The 20,237-nt window shown below is 40.7% G+C and overlaps 1 protein-coding gene across 1 annotated transcript in view; it reads left to right on the top strand.

Moving 5' to 3' along the window:
* The window catches only part of FAM71D (family with sequence similarity 71 member D), a 45,813-nt gene that overhangs the window by 25,031 nt on the left and 545 nt on the right, over window positions 1-20,237 (top strand). The window contains exons 6-8 of the mRNA XM_008051194.2: window positions 7,743-7,837; window positions 19,352-19,587; window positions 19,724-19,914. Of these exons, the coding sequence (XP_008049385.2) occupies window positions 7,743-7,837; window positions 19,352-19,587; window positions 19,724-19,914 (522 nt within the window). The remainder of the gene's footprint in view (window positions 1-7,742; window positions 7,838-19,351; window positions 19,588-19,723; window positions 19,915-20,237) is intronic.

The following is a 20,237-nucleotide window of genomic DNA, read 5'->3' as shown; positions in this document are numbered from 1 at the left end:
TGTCTCCACTCCTCTGCTGCACTCTAGTGCCCTCCTTCCACACTCCAGTCAAACATTAGCTGTTTATTGCCTTATGGGGGAGGGACACCAGGCATCTCTGGTCAGCCATCTTACTGACGTCTCTCTAAGATTTTTCTAGACTAGCTCTTAATTGCTTTTTAAAAAATATTAAAAATTATAGAGGTAACTTAAATTGTTAGGATTAAAAATGCTCTGCAGGTGCTAAGCTTTGTTAGTCTCACTATTATGATCACTATTAGTAGTAATAATGAGAAAATGAATCCCTAAATAAAAAACAAAAATTATAGAATTTTAAGATATAAAGGATCTTGAAAATTAGCAAACCTCAAGTTCTTCAAGGCCCTGCCCCTCCTCTCCCTCAGCTTCATGTGTCATTTATCTGTTGACTCTACCAGAGAGAAATAAACATATGAAGAAATGCAAAACAAAACAAAAACAAATTTTGGCTGTAAGTAATCCTCTTAAGCCCAATTTAATCAAGCATGGATTTCTTTTTATTGCCCATTTGCATCAGGAGCATAATTACTAGCTAGAGTCTAATTTGAGAATGTTAATTAGGAAAGATAGATGTAATATTCTATGAACAGAATGGAATTCACTGATTATTTCAGGGACATTTGTAGGATTTAGTCAGGTTTGTGAGGTTGATAAATAAATTATACATACTATTTTTCTTCTCCAAGATTATGTGTTCCAGTGATACTTTATAGCTGTGTACTTTGGAATACTGAAAAAAAAATTTAAACAATGGCCTTGTTGAATATTCTGCCCTCAGATTCACTAGTCTTTAAAATGTAAATTGAGCATTTTAAATTCAGATAAGTGAAAGACTGTGGAGATTTAAGCTTTTTTGTACTGTCACTTCAGGTCACTTAGAAATGAAAGACTGACTTTATAAAGCATTTATGTTCCTTCTCCTATCTTGATAATAGTGCTACCATGACTCTTTGTTTTAAAGAGGATAATGGCAGGCTTTATTTTAATGTGCACTATATTTTAAGGTACAATTACTTGATATTTCTCAGCCTTTTGAAAACACTTATCAGCCGGGCTTGGTGGCTCAGCCTGTAATCCCACACTTTGGGAGGCTGAGGTGAGTGGATTGCCTGAGCCCGCGGGTTCGAGATCTGCCTGGGCAGCAAGACCTCATCTCTACAATAAATCAAAAAATCTGGCGGGCGTGGTAGCGCATGCCTGTAATTCTGGCTACTTGGAAGTCTGAGGCGGAAGGATCGCTGGAGCCCAGCAGGCGAGGCTGCGGTAGCCGGGAGCGGCCACTGCACTCCAGTCTGGGCAACAGAGTGAGACTCCAACTCAAAAAAAAAAAGAAAAGAAAACACTTATCATTAAGCTCAACCTTCATTTAAATCACCAAATCTATTTTATAAATGATATATGAATATTTATTTGCAAGCTCTTCAAAAATTACTATTTTAACGTTTACTTTCTGAAAGATCCATTGTAGAACTTGAACTGGTTGCATGTGCCAAACTCCTTAAAATGGATCATGATTATCTTTGCACTTTATCATGGAAGATAATATCTAGAATAATTATTCTGCCTAAACTCTTTGTTTTACTCAAACAGCAATACTTCCAAAATATTTACTGAAAATGTGTCCAAGAAACAAGAATCTGGTAAAAATGAAGCAACTTAAATTTGCTTTAGCATGACAATGAGGTTAAGAAAATAAGTATTTTAGCTGAGCATGGTGGCTCACACCTGTAATCGTAGTACTTTGGGAGGCCGAGGCATGAGAACTGCTTGAGCCCAGGAGTTACAGACTAACTTAGGCAACACAGTGAGATCTCATTTCTATAAAAAATTTTTTAAAAAAATTAGCTGGACTAGCCGGGCTCAGTGGCTCAGCCTGTAATCCCACGCCTTTGGGAGGCTGAGGTGAGTGGATTGCCTGAGCCCGCGGGTTCGAGACCCACCTGGGCAGGCAAGACCTCATCTCTACAATAAAATAAAAAAATTAGCTGGGCATGGTGGCACATCTCTGTAGTCCCAGCTACTTGGGAGCCCAAGGTGGAAGGATTGCCTTAGCCCAGGAAATTGAGACTGAGGCTGTGGTGAGTCATGATGATGCCACTGCACTCTAGCCTGGGCGACAATGAGACCTCAAGTCAAACAACCAAACAAACATCTTAATTATCATTAATTTTTTAAAATCAGGAGTACAGAAAATAAGCTTCTTTATCCAAATATACATCTGAAATAGTCTAAAAATCTGCTAGGCTCCTGTTTTACCCAACAAACCATAAGAAATACTAATAAATATAAATAAGGTATGCTATTTGCGTGCAAGACTCCCAAGTATGGTCAACCCAGTAAGGCCATAGAGCTGGTGATAAAGAAGCTAGCAGGCCATGCTTTCTTTAAGCTCTAGCCCCTACTCCAATCTTGGAGAGGTGGATCCATCCTCTCTCTCTAATCAACTTTCTAAATAAACTATCTTTCTTAATCAAAAAAAAAAAAAAAAGCTAGCAGAGGTTAGCGACTTCTTGTAATCTGTCCAGTTCAGAATTTATCCCCAAGTCTCTATGAGATTCTAAATTCCCAGCATAACTGAACCTATTTACTTAAGTCCTGAGCAGCAGTGGTTAACTTCTCTCAGTCTGATGCAAATGAAGGGCAGAGAGGCAGCAGGGTTGGGGATGCCAGCAGCCTCACTGAGTGAATGGTGATTGTTACAATAACTTATATTGTACATTATTTGATTTTATTTTTTTTGGAGTTGGAGTCTCACTCTGTCGCCCAGACTGGAGTGCAGTGGCCGCTTCCGGCCACCACAGCCTCGACCTGCTGGGCTCTGGCGATCCTTCCGCCTTAGCCTCCCAAGTATCTGGAACTACAGGTGTGCACTACCACACCCAGCTAATTTTTGATTTATTGTAGAGATGAGGTCTCGCCAAGTTGCCCAGGTGGGTCTTGAACCCGCGAGCTCAGGCAATCCACTCACCTCAGCCTCCCAAAGGCGCAGGATTACAGGCTGAGCCACCGAGCCCAGCTTAGATTGTACATTATTACATACAGTTTACTTTTATGACTTTTATAGGTTGAATAGCCTGCATATTACAGAAACTTAGGTAATTTTACTCTCATATATTCTAAAATCAGTAATAGCCTTGCTTGCTGAATATATTTCATCACTACCCACAAAACATTTAGAGAATGACTGGTTATCTCATACCTAGTAAATTTTTTCTAAATATTTGTGGTTATGCTGATAAATTTTTGAAATGTGCTATTTATTTTTACAGGAGCATAAGAACTGATTCAGACACTTCAGGTATGGAACAAATTCCACTGCACGTTTTATTGTGACCCTTGGTATCTAGTGGTCACCTCTGGTTCCTGGAGGAGTATAGTAGTTAAGAGCAATGAATTCAGCTAGAGGTTTTGAGGCATTCCCTTCCCTCTCTGTGCTCTGTTCTGAGAGCCCCATACTGGAGAAACTCTTGCTCAAAGCCTATCCTCAGGCTGTCTTTCAAGTGGAAAGCATTATAGTGTTTCATTACTTCACTTTTCTTTTTCTGCACTGGCAGAGCTCAGTTTCCCAGATCCCTGAAGCTTACTCATCAGGCAGGAATCAATTCAAGGCTAGTTCTGCAGGCAGAATCCAAACTACAGCAGTAGGATCTCCTATCCTTGCTGATATGTAAGGGAAATGGTCCACAACTGTATCTTTGGTAAATCTAATATCACCTAGCTCTTCTTTTCTTCCTGCATACATCTTTAGCTTCTGCCTCATTGTCAGGTGATACTATTTAGTGTTTCTTGGGGGTGGTAGCTTTTTCTTAACCTATTCCATGTCTAAGAATCTTTAACTTGTAACAACAAATTTTTGACGTGGAGGTTGCCCTATAGGCACCTGTGAAATCTCTCCCTTTACTGGCTGCTAGCCCACCTCAAAGTTACTATCTAACCTGGGAGATGAAATAGGCCTCAACGTTGGTCATGCACATTAAAGAACATTATGGAAGGAACATAGCAGAACATTTAACTTGGCTTAAGTAGAGAGAAAAAAATAATAATACTACTTCAAAAAGCAAGACTACTTGAAGACATTTTTGGTCATATTTACAAGAGTCAGTCCTATTAAAAAGGGAAAAAAAGCAAATTGTGGCTGGGCATGGTAGCTCACACCTATAATCCCAGAACTTTGGAAAGCAGAGGTGGAAGGACTGATTTAGCCTAGGAGTTCAAGAATAGTCTAGACAACACAGTAAGACCTTGTCTATAAAAACAAACAAACAAACAATTTAGCTGGGCATGATGGCACATACCTATAGTCCCAGCTCTTCAGGAGGCTGAGGCAGAAGGATTTCCTGAGCCCAGGGGTTGAGGCTGTGGTGAGCTGTGATTGTGCCACTGGACTCCAGTCTGGGTGACAGAGTGAGACCCTGACTCAAAAAAAAAAAAGAAAGAAAGAAAAAGAAAAGAAAATTATTATAGGATAGATTTTTATACCAACGAGATTTGTCTTTGGGCCTTCCCATTAGGCTGTCCAAAAGTGCCAGATGAATCTCACTGTACTGTGGTTTGGCCTATATTCCAGTCCATAGTATTGAACCTGAGAACCTTCTGGGAAAATGCTATTGTAGTTTATAAGAAAAGTGCAAAATTTCCTTTGTATAGAATTTTTATCTATTAATTTCTACACCAAATTGTATTTCACACAAGAACTAAGCTAAATTTGTAGAAATTTCAGAGATACCTAGTACAGGCAAATATTTTCCTCTTACTTGCTAAAATCAAGGAAAATCTACCTTAGTACTAATATTGCATTTAATTAGTGCATTCTATGTGCATTCTGAGGCATTCATTTATTTAGCCATAGAAGTTTGAAATTAATGTAGGACTCAAGCCTGTAATCCTAGTACTTTGAGAGGCCAAGGTGAGAGGACTGCCTGAGCCCAGGGATTCGAGACCAGCCTGGGCAGCTTGGTGAGACTTTGTCTCTTCAATAAATCAAGGATAGCCAGGCGTGGTAGCGTGCGCCTGTAGTTTCAGCTACTTGGAAGGCTGAGGCAGAAGGATCACTGGAGCCCAGCAGGTAGAGGCTGCAGTGGCCAGGAGCGGCCACTGCACTCCAGTCTGGGTGACAGAGTGAGATTCCAACTCAAAAAATAATAATAAATAAATAAATAAATAAAGGAAAATTAGCTGGGCATGGTGGTGCACACCTGTAGTTCTAGCTACTTGGAAGGCTGAGACGGAAGGATCACCTGAGCCCAGCAAGTCGAGGCTGCGGTGGCCATGAGCATGCCACAGCACTCCAGCCTGGGTGACGGTGAGACTCCAACTAAAAAAAAAAGAAAGAAAGAAAAAAATTAATGTAGAACATTGACACTTTTATCTTCATTCTATATATGACTAATTATTTTACCTGTTTTCTGGCACAGACTCAATTATTTTCAATTGAACAAGCACTTGATTCCTAGTTATCATATACGAAGCACTGTGGTAGGTTGTGAGAGAGATAAAAAAAGCAACAGGACATGGACCTGGCCTTAAGATGCACACAAATAACATAAACCAGAATGTTATGGATACCTTTAGAGAAAAGTACAGAAACTATGCTAAGTTCAGGAAAGGTAGTGGTAAGACTGTGAAAGAGGCAGTCTTTCTCTGAGTTAGGAAAGGGGAGAATGAGGATATCTCATATAGGGAACAGTGTGAGCAAAAGCAAAGAAATGGGAAAGTGCTGGCTGGGCATGTTAAATTGGAGGAGTGAGAGATAAAGCTGGAAAGTAAGGCAGGAGCCAGATTATGGAAATCTTGGATCATGCTAAGAAGTTTGGATATAACTGTTAAGTAGCTAAAGAGGAGCCACTGAAAGACAGGGAAATGGCAAAATTAATGTTATATTTTAGGATGATTACTCTGACTGCAGTCTCTAAGAGAGGTTGGAGGAGGCCAGAGGTAGGGAGACCAGTTAGGACACTATTCTAATGTTCTAGTGAAGGGTGCCAAAGTCTCAATTCAGGTAAGAAACAGTCAGAATGGAAACAAGGACACGAATACTTGATCAGTAAGAGTTATTGGCTGATTGCCTGTGGAGATGACAGTTTGACAGACAACGTGACTAGAAGAGAGCAACTCCACGAAACAAGTTGGGAAAGGAACTAGAAAAAAAATTAGAAGGAAAAGATGAAGAAATCAGGTATTAAACACTGAAGTTAGAAAAAAAGGCCCAAGGTATGAGCTCATATTGTGGCACTTCCTCTATTACATGGTCACTAATTCCTCTGGGCTTCTACTTCCTTGCCTATAAAATGTGTGTGCTTATGGTTGGGGAGGACGATGAGAAGGGTGTGATTAGCTCAAGACCCTTTTGGCAGTTATGATTTTATGAGCTGATGTCTGTGGTGGTCTGTGTAAATCTAGCAGGCAGCCTGAAATAGGGCTCTGGAAACCAGGAGCTAAGCAAAAATAAGAAAATGAGCAGTGAAATTTCACTGAAATTTGTTAAATCATAAGGATGGTGCAATATACAAAATGGGCATGCAGTTTTCCACAAAGTATTAATTATTTTCTCTGTTTGTTTTCTCTTATGTGCCTTCTCAATTCTTTCCACTTTTCTCTCCCATGTTTCCCATTTTTTTCTTGCTTAGGCTTGTATAGTTTTTCAGTTTTCCCCCTGATTAGCATTTCTTTCCCCCTTTTCACTCTCCTCTAAATCACTTTCCCCCCTTTGGTACATTCTTACACTTAATGCTCTTTACCTCAAAGAAAAGCAAAGACTAGTCGAATCTTAATCCCTCATTCCATTAAATTTCATCTAAGCGTAAACTAAAAATGAATCTGTAATTCTAATTTCTATCCTAGGTAGAAGAATAATGACTGCAGCCGTGAAACAAATTCCTAGTACTATCAAGCTTGTCTGATTCACATTCACCCCGCTGCAGGGCAATGCTAGTTTGGGACCATGGTTTCTAATTCAGCCCTCAAACCTTTCAGCAGTTTGAGAGAATTACCTTTTTTCTCCTTTCTGCATATGGTTCTGCATAAAGTGGCACTTCAGATGCACTGTTTTTATGACGAGATTATGCACTAGGCAGGGCCCAGGCTAAGCTTGGCTCTCTAGATCTGAGTCCATCTCTCTCCATCTGAGTCCATCTCTCTCTTTTCTTAACTTTTCTTACATGTCTAGGCCTTATTCTCCTTAGCTTTCCTGTTTTCTTTGCAGTGAGCCCAAATGATAGGCTTATCTATTATCCTATGATATTTTTCCAAGATGGAAAAGATGAGACAAAGGACAGAGATTCGAGAAGAGAGGGGACAATCATTTATGAAATGTTAGGAGTTTCCTCCTCACCCCAACCCACCTTTCTTTTCCACTTTTCTCTTAAATATTATAAGCCAGATTCCTTAGAATCCTAAGCAGCCAGGCTCATTCCCTGTTTATGAAACCCAGGCTAAAAGAGAAAAGGAGGGAGGCCCCTAAAAGGGAACCTGTTTGTGAAATTTAACAGTGAGCTCCACTAGAAAGAATAAAGACGTTTTCAAAGAGGTGGTTAGAACATAACTTGAATTTAAGACCCAAATTAAGTTCCCTTTCCTTCTGTGCCGTTTTTCTCTCCTGCTTTTGGCTTTTTTCTTTCTCTCTCACTTCTTTTCTCTCTCATGCTCTCTTCTGTTTTCCCCCCCTCTGGCTCTCTCTTATTATATCAAATCCTCTCCTAATTTCCTCTGAGAGTCTTGTCTCTCAGCTGCATCCCCTTTTCTCAGGGGAATGAATGTGAGGAAAGAAAAGTAAAACAGAAAAAGACAAAGTTGATGGAAAAACATGTAAGACAATCGAAAGGTAACTTTTTAATTATAAGTCTCTATAGATATAGATGACAGCTATGATACCATCACAAAGAGTTGTCAATAAAATGAATCTTTGAACATTAAATCTTACCCTATTGTGGTGACCATAGAGGTAGAATGGAATCTTGAGGGGCTTGTTGTGGTTTCTGCTCTAGAATCCCTCATGGGTCAAAAAGTAACAGCAGCACAGGGAGGAAGAGAGGGAACTTCAGGTGAGGTCCTGGCATGCAGCTGCTGCTACAACAGTAATTCTTCTTGTTCTCATTTCTACACTCTTTGCTCCCTCAATATGCTCTTTTGCAACCTGCTTTCTTAGATTAGGTGACATAGCCAAGACCTCTTTATTTCATACCAAAATGATACAAATATTTTTAGAGTGCTGTAGGATGGTCATGTTCAGCTGTGTAGCTTGTTCACTGCATGGTGTTGGGTGCACCTTTTACACTATAGTTTATGTGTAATCCACACCTGCATGGCTGCGTGTGGTGGCCCTGGCCTACTGGAGTCTTACTTGGATAGAAATAGCTTTTAAAAACAAAAATTTTAAGAAATTAAGAGTTTATTTTAATATTACTTCAGCCTCTAAATTTTAAAAATGAGATCTTAACTGTCCAAAGGATATATATTTTTTCATATTAAAAAGGAAAGTTGGGTAACACCCCTGGTTCCCTCCCACTCTGGGAGCTTTTCCGTCCTCTCAATAAATCTTGCTTTCTAAAAAGAAAAAGATGTACTATAGGCATAATTTTATTTTAATCATTTATTTTTACATTATCTCACTTTTTAGTCTTATATTTAACAGTAGTAACTTTAAGCTGGGCTCGGTGGCTCAGCCTGTAATCCCTTGCTTGGGGAGGCTGAGGTGAGTAGATTGCCTAAGCCCGCGGGTTCGAGACCCGCCTGGGCAACTTGGCAAGACTTCATCTCTCCAATAAATCAAAAATTAGTCAGGCGTAGTAGCGCGTGTCTGTAGTTCCTGCTACTTGGAAAGCTGAGGTGGAAGGATTGCCTGAGCCCAGTGGGTCGGCTGCGGTGGCCGGGAGTGGCCACTGCACTCCAAGTCTGGGTGACAGAGTGAGACTCCAACTCAAAAAACAAACAACAACAAAAAAAAATAGTAACTTTAAAAATATTCTGTATTTCAGAATTTTGAACTAAATGAACTGACTTCTCCATCTTTTTTTTTTTTTTGGTCAGATAAACACAAACTACTAAACTAAAAAGCAAGCACAGCTGAGGAAAAGACAGTCAACACAAGGAGAAAACAAAGCAGTATCTTCCATGTAGCAGAAATAAAGGCTACTACTAATCACTAAGAATTCAAATCCATGTCAACCTGGTTTCTTAACTATTTAAATTGTGGATATATATTTTAAAGGAAGCTAGAGTACCTGCAGAACTATAAAATTTTTAATTCATAAACTCAGTTTTTATCTATAGGATTTATTTTCTTTGGGATGGTTGGAAAAATCTGTTCTCTTGATTTTACTTTTCTTATTTGTACATTAATCCAACACTGTGTTGTTTCTGATGCTGGACACTGTGGGGTCGTTTAAAATGGGGATCATGTTCATTCCATCTTTGTGTTCTAGCTGAGTACCTAGTTCTGACAGGCAGTATTTATTGGATCAATGAGTATCATTTTTAGGCAGGTTAAAAAAAATCCACATACTTTTAAAAATAAAAAAGAAATTACAGTCTCCATCTAAAGAATGGTTTGGACTTTTAAAAGTCACCGCTTATCTTCTAAAAGCTGCCAGTATTCTACAAGATGCTCTGCATGTATTATCTCACTTAATCATCACAGTAATAGAAGTACTACTATAGTCCCTGTTTTATGGATGGTGAAAGTAAAGCTTAGAGGTTACTTGTTCAATTCCCACAAATAGAAAATGGTGGAGATGGCATTTGAACCCAGGTAGCTCAACAGTCAAGCTAAAAGCACATTTGCAATTCACATTAAAACCCATGCATTTAAGTTAGAGATAAGCGGGTAGTTAGGCTCTCAAAAGACAACAGGAAATCCATTTAACTCAAATTTCACACAGATAGTTCTGGTATTTCTACTGTAAATTGAATTGCAACTGGGCATATCTCTCACCTCCACTTTCTCTTTCCTGTCCCAAAGGCAGTCCTCTTTGCTGTCCAATATGGAAGCCACTAGGCATATGTGGCTATTAACATTTGCAATGGGCTAGTGTGACCAAGAAACTGAATTTTGGATTCTTTTCAATTAACTTACATTTAAAAACAAGAAAAATGTAGAATATTTTTCCATCAAACACAACCTTATGATTTTGACAGGGCTACATTTTTCATTTCAACTGTTGCAAATTTAGCATATGGAGAAAAAAGAGTATAAAATATTTCATTAAAAAGTTTTATATTGATTATATGTATAAATAATAATGCTTGGATATATTGGGCTAAATAAAAATATTTAAAGATTAATTCATCTGTTTTCAAATTCTTGGGCTCAAGCAATCCTCCCACCTCAGCCTCCCAAAGTCCTGGGATTACAGAGGTGAGCCACCACACCCAGCCTTGTTTTTACTTTTTTATTGTGATTATTAAATAACGTGTCACAAAATTACATACATTTAAAAAAATGTGACTCATGATATATTTCTACCGGACAGGACTGTTCTAGAGAAAAACCCTCTACACAGCCCTTTGACCCATAGCCCAGGGGATTCCTCCACCTCCTTTCTCTGCTGTTCCAAAGATAGAAGGAATTTCCTCTCAACTTCACAATCAGGAGTGAAAAAACAGAGTCCATGAAACCAAGAAGAGAATACCATTAGAGACATTTCTAAAGTTTAGGGACATAAAAAAACAGTTTCTAATTTGGAGGCGGCTGCCTCATTACAGAAATGGTTTCCTTGATAAAGATTATCTATAACAAATTCATTCTTATGGTAAGAAAGTTCTAACTATGACTGATTATTACTATCTAGTAACAGACTCCTTCAAAAGGCAATATGCATTTTGGAAAACCGTTTGGAAAATTCTTATTAAAGTTAAAATATTCTCACCATATGACCAAATAATTCTATTCCTAGATATTCACTCAAGAAAATAAAAACATGTTCAGAACAAACTGTGATATGTTCACATAGTAATAGTACTTGGCAACAAAAAGAAACTAAGACAGTAGTCCTCCCTTATCCACAGTTTTACTTTCCTCGGTTTTAGTTACCTGTAGTCCAAAAATATTAAATAGAAAGTTCCAGAAATAAATAATCCATACATTTTAAATTGCATGCTGTTTTGAACAGCATAATGAAATCTCACACTGTTCCGCCCAGGACATGAATCATCCCTTTGTCCCACTCTCCAGGCTATATACATTACCTGCCTGTTAGTCAGTAACCATCTTTATCAGATGGAAAAAAATAGCATATACAGGGGTCACTTCTATCTGAGGTTTCAGGCATCTGCTGGGGGTCTTGGAATGTATCCCCTGTGGATGCAACAACACATGGGTGAATCTTAGAAACATGCTGTGTGAAAGAAGCTAGAACAAAAAGGGTACATACTCAAAATGACTCCATTTATATGAAGATTTAGAAGACAAAACTAATTTATAAAAACAAGTCAGATTAGTGGTTGCCAGGGGTAGGGGGTGGGCTGCAGAGTCTTGACTGCCAAGTGGTCCAAGGAAACTTTTTCAGGTGATGGAAATATTTTGTCTCCTGATTAGGGTGGTGGTTACGTTGGTATGGACACTTATCAAACTAAATGGGTGCAATTTATTGCACATAACTATACTTCAATAGATCAATTTTTAAAAACATCATATATTTGTAGAAAAAAACCTCTGAAGTTCAGCAATGAAGCAGTTAAGTTTTATCAGGTTTAAAAGATAATATACATGCAACCAAACCGAATTTCTCTTTATAATGTGCTAAAAATTTTTCATGAAAATACGCTTTGTGAACAAAGAAAATCCATAAATATTCTATAACTGGGTTGTTTCAACTTACTGTAATATTCATTATTCTTTGTAACTTAACACACAGGACAGGTTTATTAAATTTTCCATTTAAGTTTACCTAAGCTTCTATACTCTTGTACGACTACTCCTTTCTGCTACATATTTTCCATATCAGCCTACTGCAAAAAACAATTAACGGGATAAAGCATTGATCCATTGGATCAGAGCTGTCCAACAGAATGTCTATGCTCATGAAAATGCTTAATATCTGTGCTGTCCAATACAGATAGCATAACTTTAGAACATAATTTTTAAGACAATACTTTTTTTTTTGAGTCAGAGTCTCACTCTGTTGTCCAGGCATCCTTGAACTCCTGGAAATTCTCCCTCCTCAGCCTCCCCAATAGCTGGGGCTACAGGTATGAACCACCATACCCGGCAATTTTTTTTTTTTGTAGAGACGTGGGCTTGCTATGTTCCCTAGGCTTAAACTCCTGGCTCAAGCAATCCTCCTGCTTCAGCCTCCTAAATGCTGTAATTATAGGCATGAGTCACTGTGCCCAGTCTAAAGTCTATCTTTAAATGTAAAATATCTGAGTTATAAAAGTCCTTAGATATAGACTAGACTAGCAGTACATAGTCCTCCTCAGTCACTGCTACTGCTACAAAAGCCCATGCCACAGAGACGGTGTTTACTTTCCCCACTACTATAGATGCTGCTGTCACCACCACATGAAACAAAAGAAAGCAGCAGTGTTCCAGGCTTTCTGGCCAGATAGATAGCATTAGTGGTGTAGGAAAGGATCAATTCCCAGTCTTAAGTTTAAATTTGGAACACATTTTCCAAGAGGCAGGTAGTGAAGTTCTATAGGAGCTACATGATACAACAGAGAAGATTTTGTTTTGAACTGGTGTAAGAACCTCACCATCATAATTTGGAAGACCCTCGTACATTTAAACACATCAATCAGATTTAGAGTTTGGAGGGCAGAAAGTCTCTACAGTTACATTGAGCTTGCAAGCAAACATTATGAGGGGGAAAGCAATACAGCTCCTGAAAGGGTAACACCACAGAAATCTATTAGAGTTTCCTGAGGACTAAATTTGAAGACAACGACAACTGTATAGAATTTTGGAGTATGAACTTATTTGAACTTTTAACATTTTTGACAAAGTACCACATCAAAAATGTTTGGCTATGGATAGAAAGTAACTCGGCTGTGAGATATGACATTTCCTGTACTCCCCACAAGAAAGGCATGGATAAGAATTTTCTGTAAGAACTGGGGTAGGCAGTTGGGTGGGGTTGGGAGGATTTGGGAAGGAAGCAGTTAATACAGCTATTATTAGAGTGAATGTGGACACAGACAATAGATTGTAATAATGGTTTGAACATTGATTTGTATCTACCTAATCCTAGTGGTCATTTGTTCTGAGGGGAGTAAAAAGCCCCAAGGTCCCAAATAAAACATTCCTCAGCCTAAACATGTAAACATGATAATTTGTGTCTATACTACTTATCAAACATTAGATTATCTGCTGGCTTTTAAAATATTTCCACAAATACTTGATACTCCTCCCTTCAAGAAGTGGAGTCTATTACCCTTCTTTTGGATAGAAACTAGAGCTAGTCACTTGCTTCTACCAATAAGGTGCCAGTGGTGGTACGTGACTTTGAAGTCTAGCTTGTAAAAAGTCCCTCTGGTTTGTTTCCATTGCTCTTTTTTGGATCATCTTCTTTGGGGGAATTCAGCTGTCATCCTAAAGAGAGGGTCAAATGACAAAGAACAGGGGCCTCTAGCTAACAGCCATATGAATGAGACGACCAAGAAAGAGTTCCTTTAGTCCCCATCACACCTTCAGATGCCTGCAGTACCAGCTGACATCCTGCTTGTAACTTCAGGAAAGACCCTAAGCCAAGAGCCAGCCACCCAGCTAAGCTGCTTCAAGTTTCCTGACCCACAGAAACAGAAAAATTACATTTGCATGTCATTTTGTATGAAAATCTCATTTCTCCCTAATTTTACTATTACTATTACAAGAAGAACTTGTCCTTCTGGAAATATTTTATATAACTTACAAATGTTTTATGAAATATTTTAACTGACGTTTTGGTCACTCTTGAAACTGCTTCATTTTCTTCATTAAAGAGAATTCATACAATTTACCAAAATCCTAGGTGTAGTCATACCCTATATTCATTCTAAACTTAAAAGGAAAAAGAAAATCAGTGCATTTTTATTCCTGTTGCCAAATTGCTCTCAACTCTCCAGTGCCCTGATTCAAGATTACAAGGCTTGTGAGACTTTTGTTTGCTGTTCTGCCTTCCTGCATTTGCTTCAAGTACTACCTAGAGGTCATGAGGCCTGAAAGCTTTCAGTACAAGTACTTGTTTAGTCAGGTCCTGGCACCAGCTACACACTGTTTACATTTGCTTGATGTCAAACCGTATGTATTCCCAAATATGGTTTGAAAATTCTTCTAAACATTACCCTGGAAAAAAGAAAACACTGTATTTTTTCTCCAAGGGCTCTAAAGGAATCCATTGTGGTATTTTAGATCTCCCACTCCACCAACATTTTAACACTTGGTAGAAGACCACTACCTATTCCAACTCTCGTGTAGTCTATCGCATAGGAAGCTTAAGGCTTTTCAATAACAAAGAAGTTTGTAGTCTCAGATATCTGCTTCCATTGACAGTTTTCAAAAATTTCTGATTAGAAGTACCCCCTATACCTGATCTGAATTTCCATCTGAACTCCCTTCCTCAGCCCAACTCCCTCCCTGTCATCTGTCTCATGACCCGTGGGAAGGAGGCTAATGCAGTAATTCCAGCAAAAGATGATGATGGCTTGATGGCTTGGAGTAGGGTGGTAGCAGAGGGGTTGGGGAGAAGTGGTTAGACTCTGGATATATTTTTAGCATAGATATAACAGAATTTCCTGATGGGTTGAATGTGCCATGTGAAAGAATGCCTAAACAACTGGAAACTGGACCAAAATCAATAGCTCTGTCATATTAAATTTATAATGCTCATTAGAAATTCAAATGAAGATTTGAGTTGACAGTTGAATATAGGATTCTGGAGTTTAGAGCAGAAGTTCAGACTAGAGATAAATTTGGAGTTAACAATGTATAGATGAAATTGAAGCCATGAGACCAGATGAAAGCATCTGCAGAGTGGTATACTGGAAAGTGGAAAGTTAGTGAGTGGTTAAAAAAACATGATGATAAACATAAAAACAAGCTGGGCACGGTGGCTCAGCCTGTAATCCCAGAACTTTGGGAGGCCGAGGTAAGAGGAATGCCTGAGCCCAGGGATTCGAGACCAGCCTGGGCAACTTGGTGAGACCTTGTCTCTATAATAAATCACAAAAACTAGCCAGGCATGGTGGTGTGCATCTGTACTTCCAGCTACTACTTGGAAGGCTGAGGCAGAAGGATTGCCTGAGCCCAGCAGGTCGAGGCTGTGGTGGCTGAGCGTGTCACTGCACTCCAGCGTGGGCAACAAAGAGTGAGACTCCAACTCAAAATAAATAAATAAAGACAAATACCATGCCACTAAGCACTTTGGTATGTAAATTCACTTAGACATCATAACCAATGAAGGAGATAGCTACTTTTATTACCTTCGTTTTATAAGGGAGGAAGCTGAATTTAGAGAAACTAAGTACTTTCTTGTGATTAGATAGCTAGCAAATGATACAGCTGGGATTCAAACCCCGAGAGAAGTAACATATTCAACATTAGAACTCCAGGACACTCCAAATTTTAGCATTCAAGAAGATAAACAAGAATCAGCAAAGAAGACTGAGAAGGAGGTTCCAGTGAGATAGGAGAGGAAGCAAGAGTGGTGTTTAGGAGTCCAGAGAAGAAAATGGAAAAATTATCAACTATTAGACACTGCTGACAGGTCACGTAAGATGAGAGCTGAAAACTGACCTTTGCACTTAACAAGGTGGCTGAGCTCAGTGACTTTAACTCAATCAGAGTGGGCTTAAGAGATAATAGGGAAGAGGCATTAGAGTTCTGCTCTTTGAAGTTCAGGTCAGATACCACCCAGACTCAGTCCCAGATATTCACATATGAGTATGAATTAAAGTAGCATCTGGAATTTTTCTCACAAACAAAACAGAAATTTGATTGGGAACTTAGTGAGAAAAAGATATAGGTAATTTCATAGCCCTTTTCAATGAGATCAAACTTGATTTCCTCTTTCTTAACATTTGGTCTTGATCTTTCCTTCACTGGAAAAAATTTCCAAGTTCCAAATGTACCTACGTAGCCTTTCTCTAAAATAAAATTTCTCATGGACTATGTTTTATCTGTCTGCACATCCCTAGCTTGGCACAAGACCACCAGGAGGGTAAAAATAAGAGTGATAAATGACAGATGTCCTAAATATTGAATATTTTGTTGACTCTTGTTCCTATATTAAAGTTCATGCTTCTTTTTTCCATGTATTTCACTCAGTCATTCATAATGAGAAAAAGCTTTATATCTATTTTTATTTTAAATTTAACTTAAAAATTTTAATTGAAAAATAAAACTTGTATATTTATGGTGTACAACATGAAAATGTATACATATTTTTGAAATATGTATACATTATGGAATGGCTAAATTGAGCTAATTAGCATTACCTCAAATACATACCCTTTTTTGTGTGCTGAGAACACTTAAAATCTGCCCTCAATGATTTTTAAGGATACCATACATTGTATTCTGTACAATAGATCTCTTGAGCTTATTCCTCCTGCCTAACTGAAATTTTGTATCCTTTGACCAATATCTCAATTCTTCCCCCTACCCACATCTATCTTTTTTTTTTTTTTTTGAGTTAAGTCTCACTCCTTCGCCCAGACAGGAGTGCAGTGGCACGCTCCTGGCCACCGCAGCCTCGCCCTGCTGGGCTCTGGCGATCCTTCTGCTTCAACCTTCCAAGTAGCTGGAATTACAGATTTATTGTAGAGATGAGGTCTCGCCAAGTTGCCCGGGCGGGTCTCGAACCCTCGGGCTCAGGCAATCCACTCACCTCGGCCTCCCAAAGCACTGGGATTACAGGCTGAGCTACCGAGCCCGGCCCCACATCTATCTTTTTAAAGCCATATGTAAGATCTTGGTTTTCCCATTATTGTGAGTATTTTCATAGCAATTTATTCACTGTCCTCACTCCCACCCTCATTGGGTAGCAAAGCTCTTCCTGGTACAAGACCATATCTTTGAGTCCCGAGTATCTTCTTTTCATTTATTTTTTTGAGTCTGAGTCTTACTCTATCTCCCAGGCTGGAGTGCAGTGGCATGCTCACGGCCACCACAGTCTCAACCTGCTGGGCTCATACAGTTCTTCAGCCTCAGCCTTCCAAGTAGCTGGAACTACAGGCATGCACCACCACATCCAGCTGATTTTTTAATTTTTCAGACAAGGTCCCACCAAGTTGCCAGGCTGGTCTAGAACCCCTGAGTTCAGGCAATCCTCTCACCTCAGCTTCCCAAAGTGCTGGGATTACAGGGGTGAGCCATCATGCTTGACGTCCCTTGTATTTTATTTTTCTTATTTTGTCCCTTTTCCTCCCTTACTGTAAATTCCTCCAGTACAGGGACTGCCACATGTCTCAATTCCTATAGCATGATGCTTAACTCATAGGAAGTGCTCAGTATTTTTTTTTAATTAATGGATGTTTGTTAAAGTCAACTGAGTTGAATGATACTGACCTGTATTGAATTGCACTGATGCTAACTGCAGACAGAGGGACCTTCTATTCCATGACAATGACTGTATAATGTTCTTAGGTTGGGGACATAATATTCTAGCTAGAATTATAAAAAATCAAATAGTACTATAAAACATCAAAATAATAATAACCGACTCAAGTTCGAAAAATATATGATTTGTTGGTTTACTATTTGTTATTTTGGTATTTTTAAATTTTAAATATGTATTTACTAATTAATATATCTACTAATTGTTTCATAACTTCTCTTATTGGAATCAGTGAATATTCTGCTTTTAGTATACATTATCTCTGATGATATGATTCATACAATTAAAAGTTATTAATTCAGTTATGGGAACCTGGTTTTTACTAGTACAGAGAGGAGCCTTAGTTAAGGATTTAGCATATAAACTGTGACTAGTAGTGTCTTGGAAACTAAGATTTCAGACCTATTACACATGGCTGAAATGCAATGTGAATGTTTCCCCAAAACATTATTTTTTCTTTTTTAGAGATGGGGTCTTGCTATGTTGCTATGTTGCCCAGGCTGGACTGAAAACTCCTGGGCTCAAATACTCCTCCCACTTCACCCTGCCGAGTTGCTGGACTGTAGGAGTGTCCCACACACCCAGTTCCCCAAAACTTTTTTTTCTCCCGAGGTGGAGTCTCACTCCCTTGTCCAGGCCGGAGTGCAGTAGCATGCTCACATCCACCCCAGCATCAACCTGCTGGGCTCAGGCGATTTTTTCACCTCAGCCTTCCAGACGCGCACTACCACGCCCGGCTAATTTTTAAAAATTTATTGTAGAGATGAGGGCTTGCCAAGTTGCCCAGGCTGTTCTCGAACCTGTGGGCTCAGGCAATCCTCTCACTTCGGCCTCCCAACAAAACAAAAATAAAATAGCATGATATTTTATTACGTAAACATATAATAAGGAATACTGACAAAGAGCAGGATAAGTGGATACCAGGATAAGAAAGGAAAGGTATTTACTAAGTGTGTATGGTGATTCTCCACTACACACCTGATTTTACAGCTTGGCTTCCACCACTCACTCATAATAGTTACAAATTTGCCAGTATGACTCAAGAGGTGAACTGCCTCTCTGCTTCTTGACAAGGATGAACAAATCCGGGGTGGGGAGGTGAGTGGAGTTAAACCACAAATTACCCATTACATTCTATTTGGGGATGAATAGCATATTCTCTTAAACTCCTATGCTCTCCATGTTTGACTCTACATGCAGAGGTTACGAGAATCTTAGCACTAGGATTTAAAAAAAAAAAAAAAAAAAAAGAGTTGCCAGGCATGGTGCCTCACGCTTGTAATCCCAGCACTTTCCGAGGCAGAGGCGAGAGGATGGTCTGAGCCCAGGGGTTCGAGACCAGCCTGGGCAACTTGCTGAGCCCGCGTCTCTGCAATAAAACAAAAAATTAGCCGGGCGCGGTGGCGCGCGCCTGTAGTTCCAGTTGCTGGGAAGGATGAGGCGGAAGGATCGCCGGAGACCAGCAGGTCGGGGACCGAGGGATACTGAGTCCGAAGATGGAAAACCATGAGAACTGACATTTCAGAAGGCTTTGAGGGAGGATGGTGTAGGCACAGCGTGCCGCTGGGCTGAAGTAACAGGCCGATTTGGGCCCCCTAGGAGACTGGCGAACAGACGGTATCAGCGTCAAAGGTGCGCGGGGCGCGGTGGCTCTCGTCTGGAACGGCAACACTTTGGGAGGCCGAGCAGGAGGAACGCCAGAGGCCAGGAGTTGGAGCCCAGCCTGGACAACATAGTGAGAAACACCTCCCCCGCCGCCACACGCACACGAGAAGTGTTCAAAGGTGGACGGGGTGCCTTGGAAGGCAGAGCTCTGGATCACTGTCAAAGCAGCGGCCACCCGAGGGCTCTCCCTACGGGCGCCGAGGCATCCATGCTGGCACTTCTGCGTAGAACTCCCTCCAGCTGCTCCGAGTTCGGCCAGCCGCGGATCTCGCCCTCGCGGCGCCGCCCCGCGTCCCGCCCGTTCAGAGGGCGGCATTCCCTGTCCCCGGAGCGCCAGCCTGGCCTGCGTAGCTCTGAATCCATTCGAGAAAGTTGCGTGGGCAGCTGTGACCCTGGGCATCCTTCCTTTCTGGTCTCAGACCTCGCGGCTGTTGCTAGTTTTGCGGGGTCTTCTGCGGGACGCTACACACATCCAGGTGCTTAACTCGGTCACGGTTATTTTCTAAACAAAGGTTAGACTGTGTGACGAACTTGAAGGACATGAGGGGTCCCTTCAAGAGCGCTCGGATTTCCTTCAGGAGCTGACGGTCAACCAGAGACGGAAGAACCTCGAGGCAGCCTCACACCCCCACACACTCCAGCCGCTCGCCTGGCGCGAGCCCGGCACAATTCGCGTTTTATACTTTGAAGCGTGCGAGTGCGCGTAAGGGGCACTGCAGAGAGGCCAATGAGCGGGCGGGCGCTCTCTGCGGGCCGGCTTGGGATTGGGCAAGCCGCGCCAGTCTCTCCGCCCAGCGGTGGGCGGGGCGCGCCGAGGAGAGGCTGGGATAGGTGCGCTCGCCGCGTCCGTCTTCCAGAGGCGCGTGCGCGGTCTCGCGGCGGCCTCAGGGACCGCTCTCGCGCGGTCTAGAGGCGGAGTCGCTGGCGGAGGCGACGGCGGCGACGGCGGCGGCTGGCGGCGGGGCGGAGGCTGGCGGCGGGGCGGAGGCGGGGACTAGGGATTCTGAGGTGGAGAATCGGGAGTTT

This window comes from Carlito syrichta, unplaced genomic scaffold, assembly GCF_000164805.1.
Source record: "Carlito syrichta isolate Samal-C Ts95f unplaced genomic scaffold, Tarsius_syrichta-2.0.1 Scaffold169076, whole genome shotgun sequence".
Classification (NCBI taxonomy): domain Eukaryota; kingdom Metazoa; phylum Chordata; class Mammalia; order Primates; family Tarsiidae; genus Carlito; species Carlito syrichta.
Note: the sequence above shows the minus strand (reverse complement) of the source record. Positions and strands in the feature narration are given on the sequence as shown.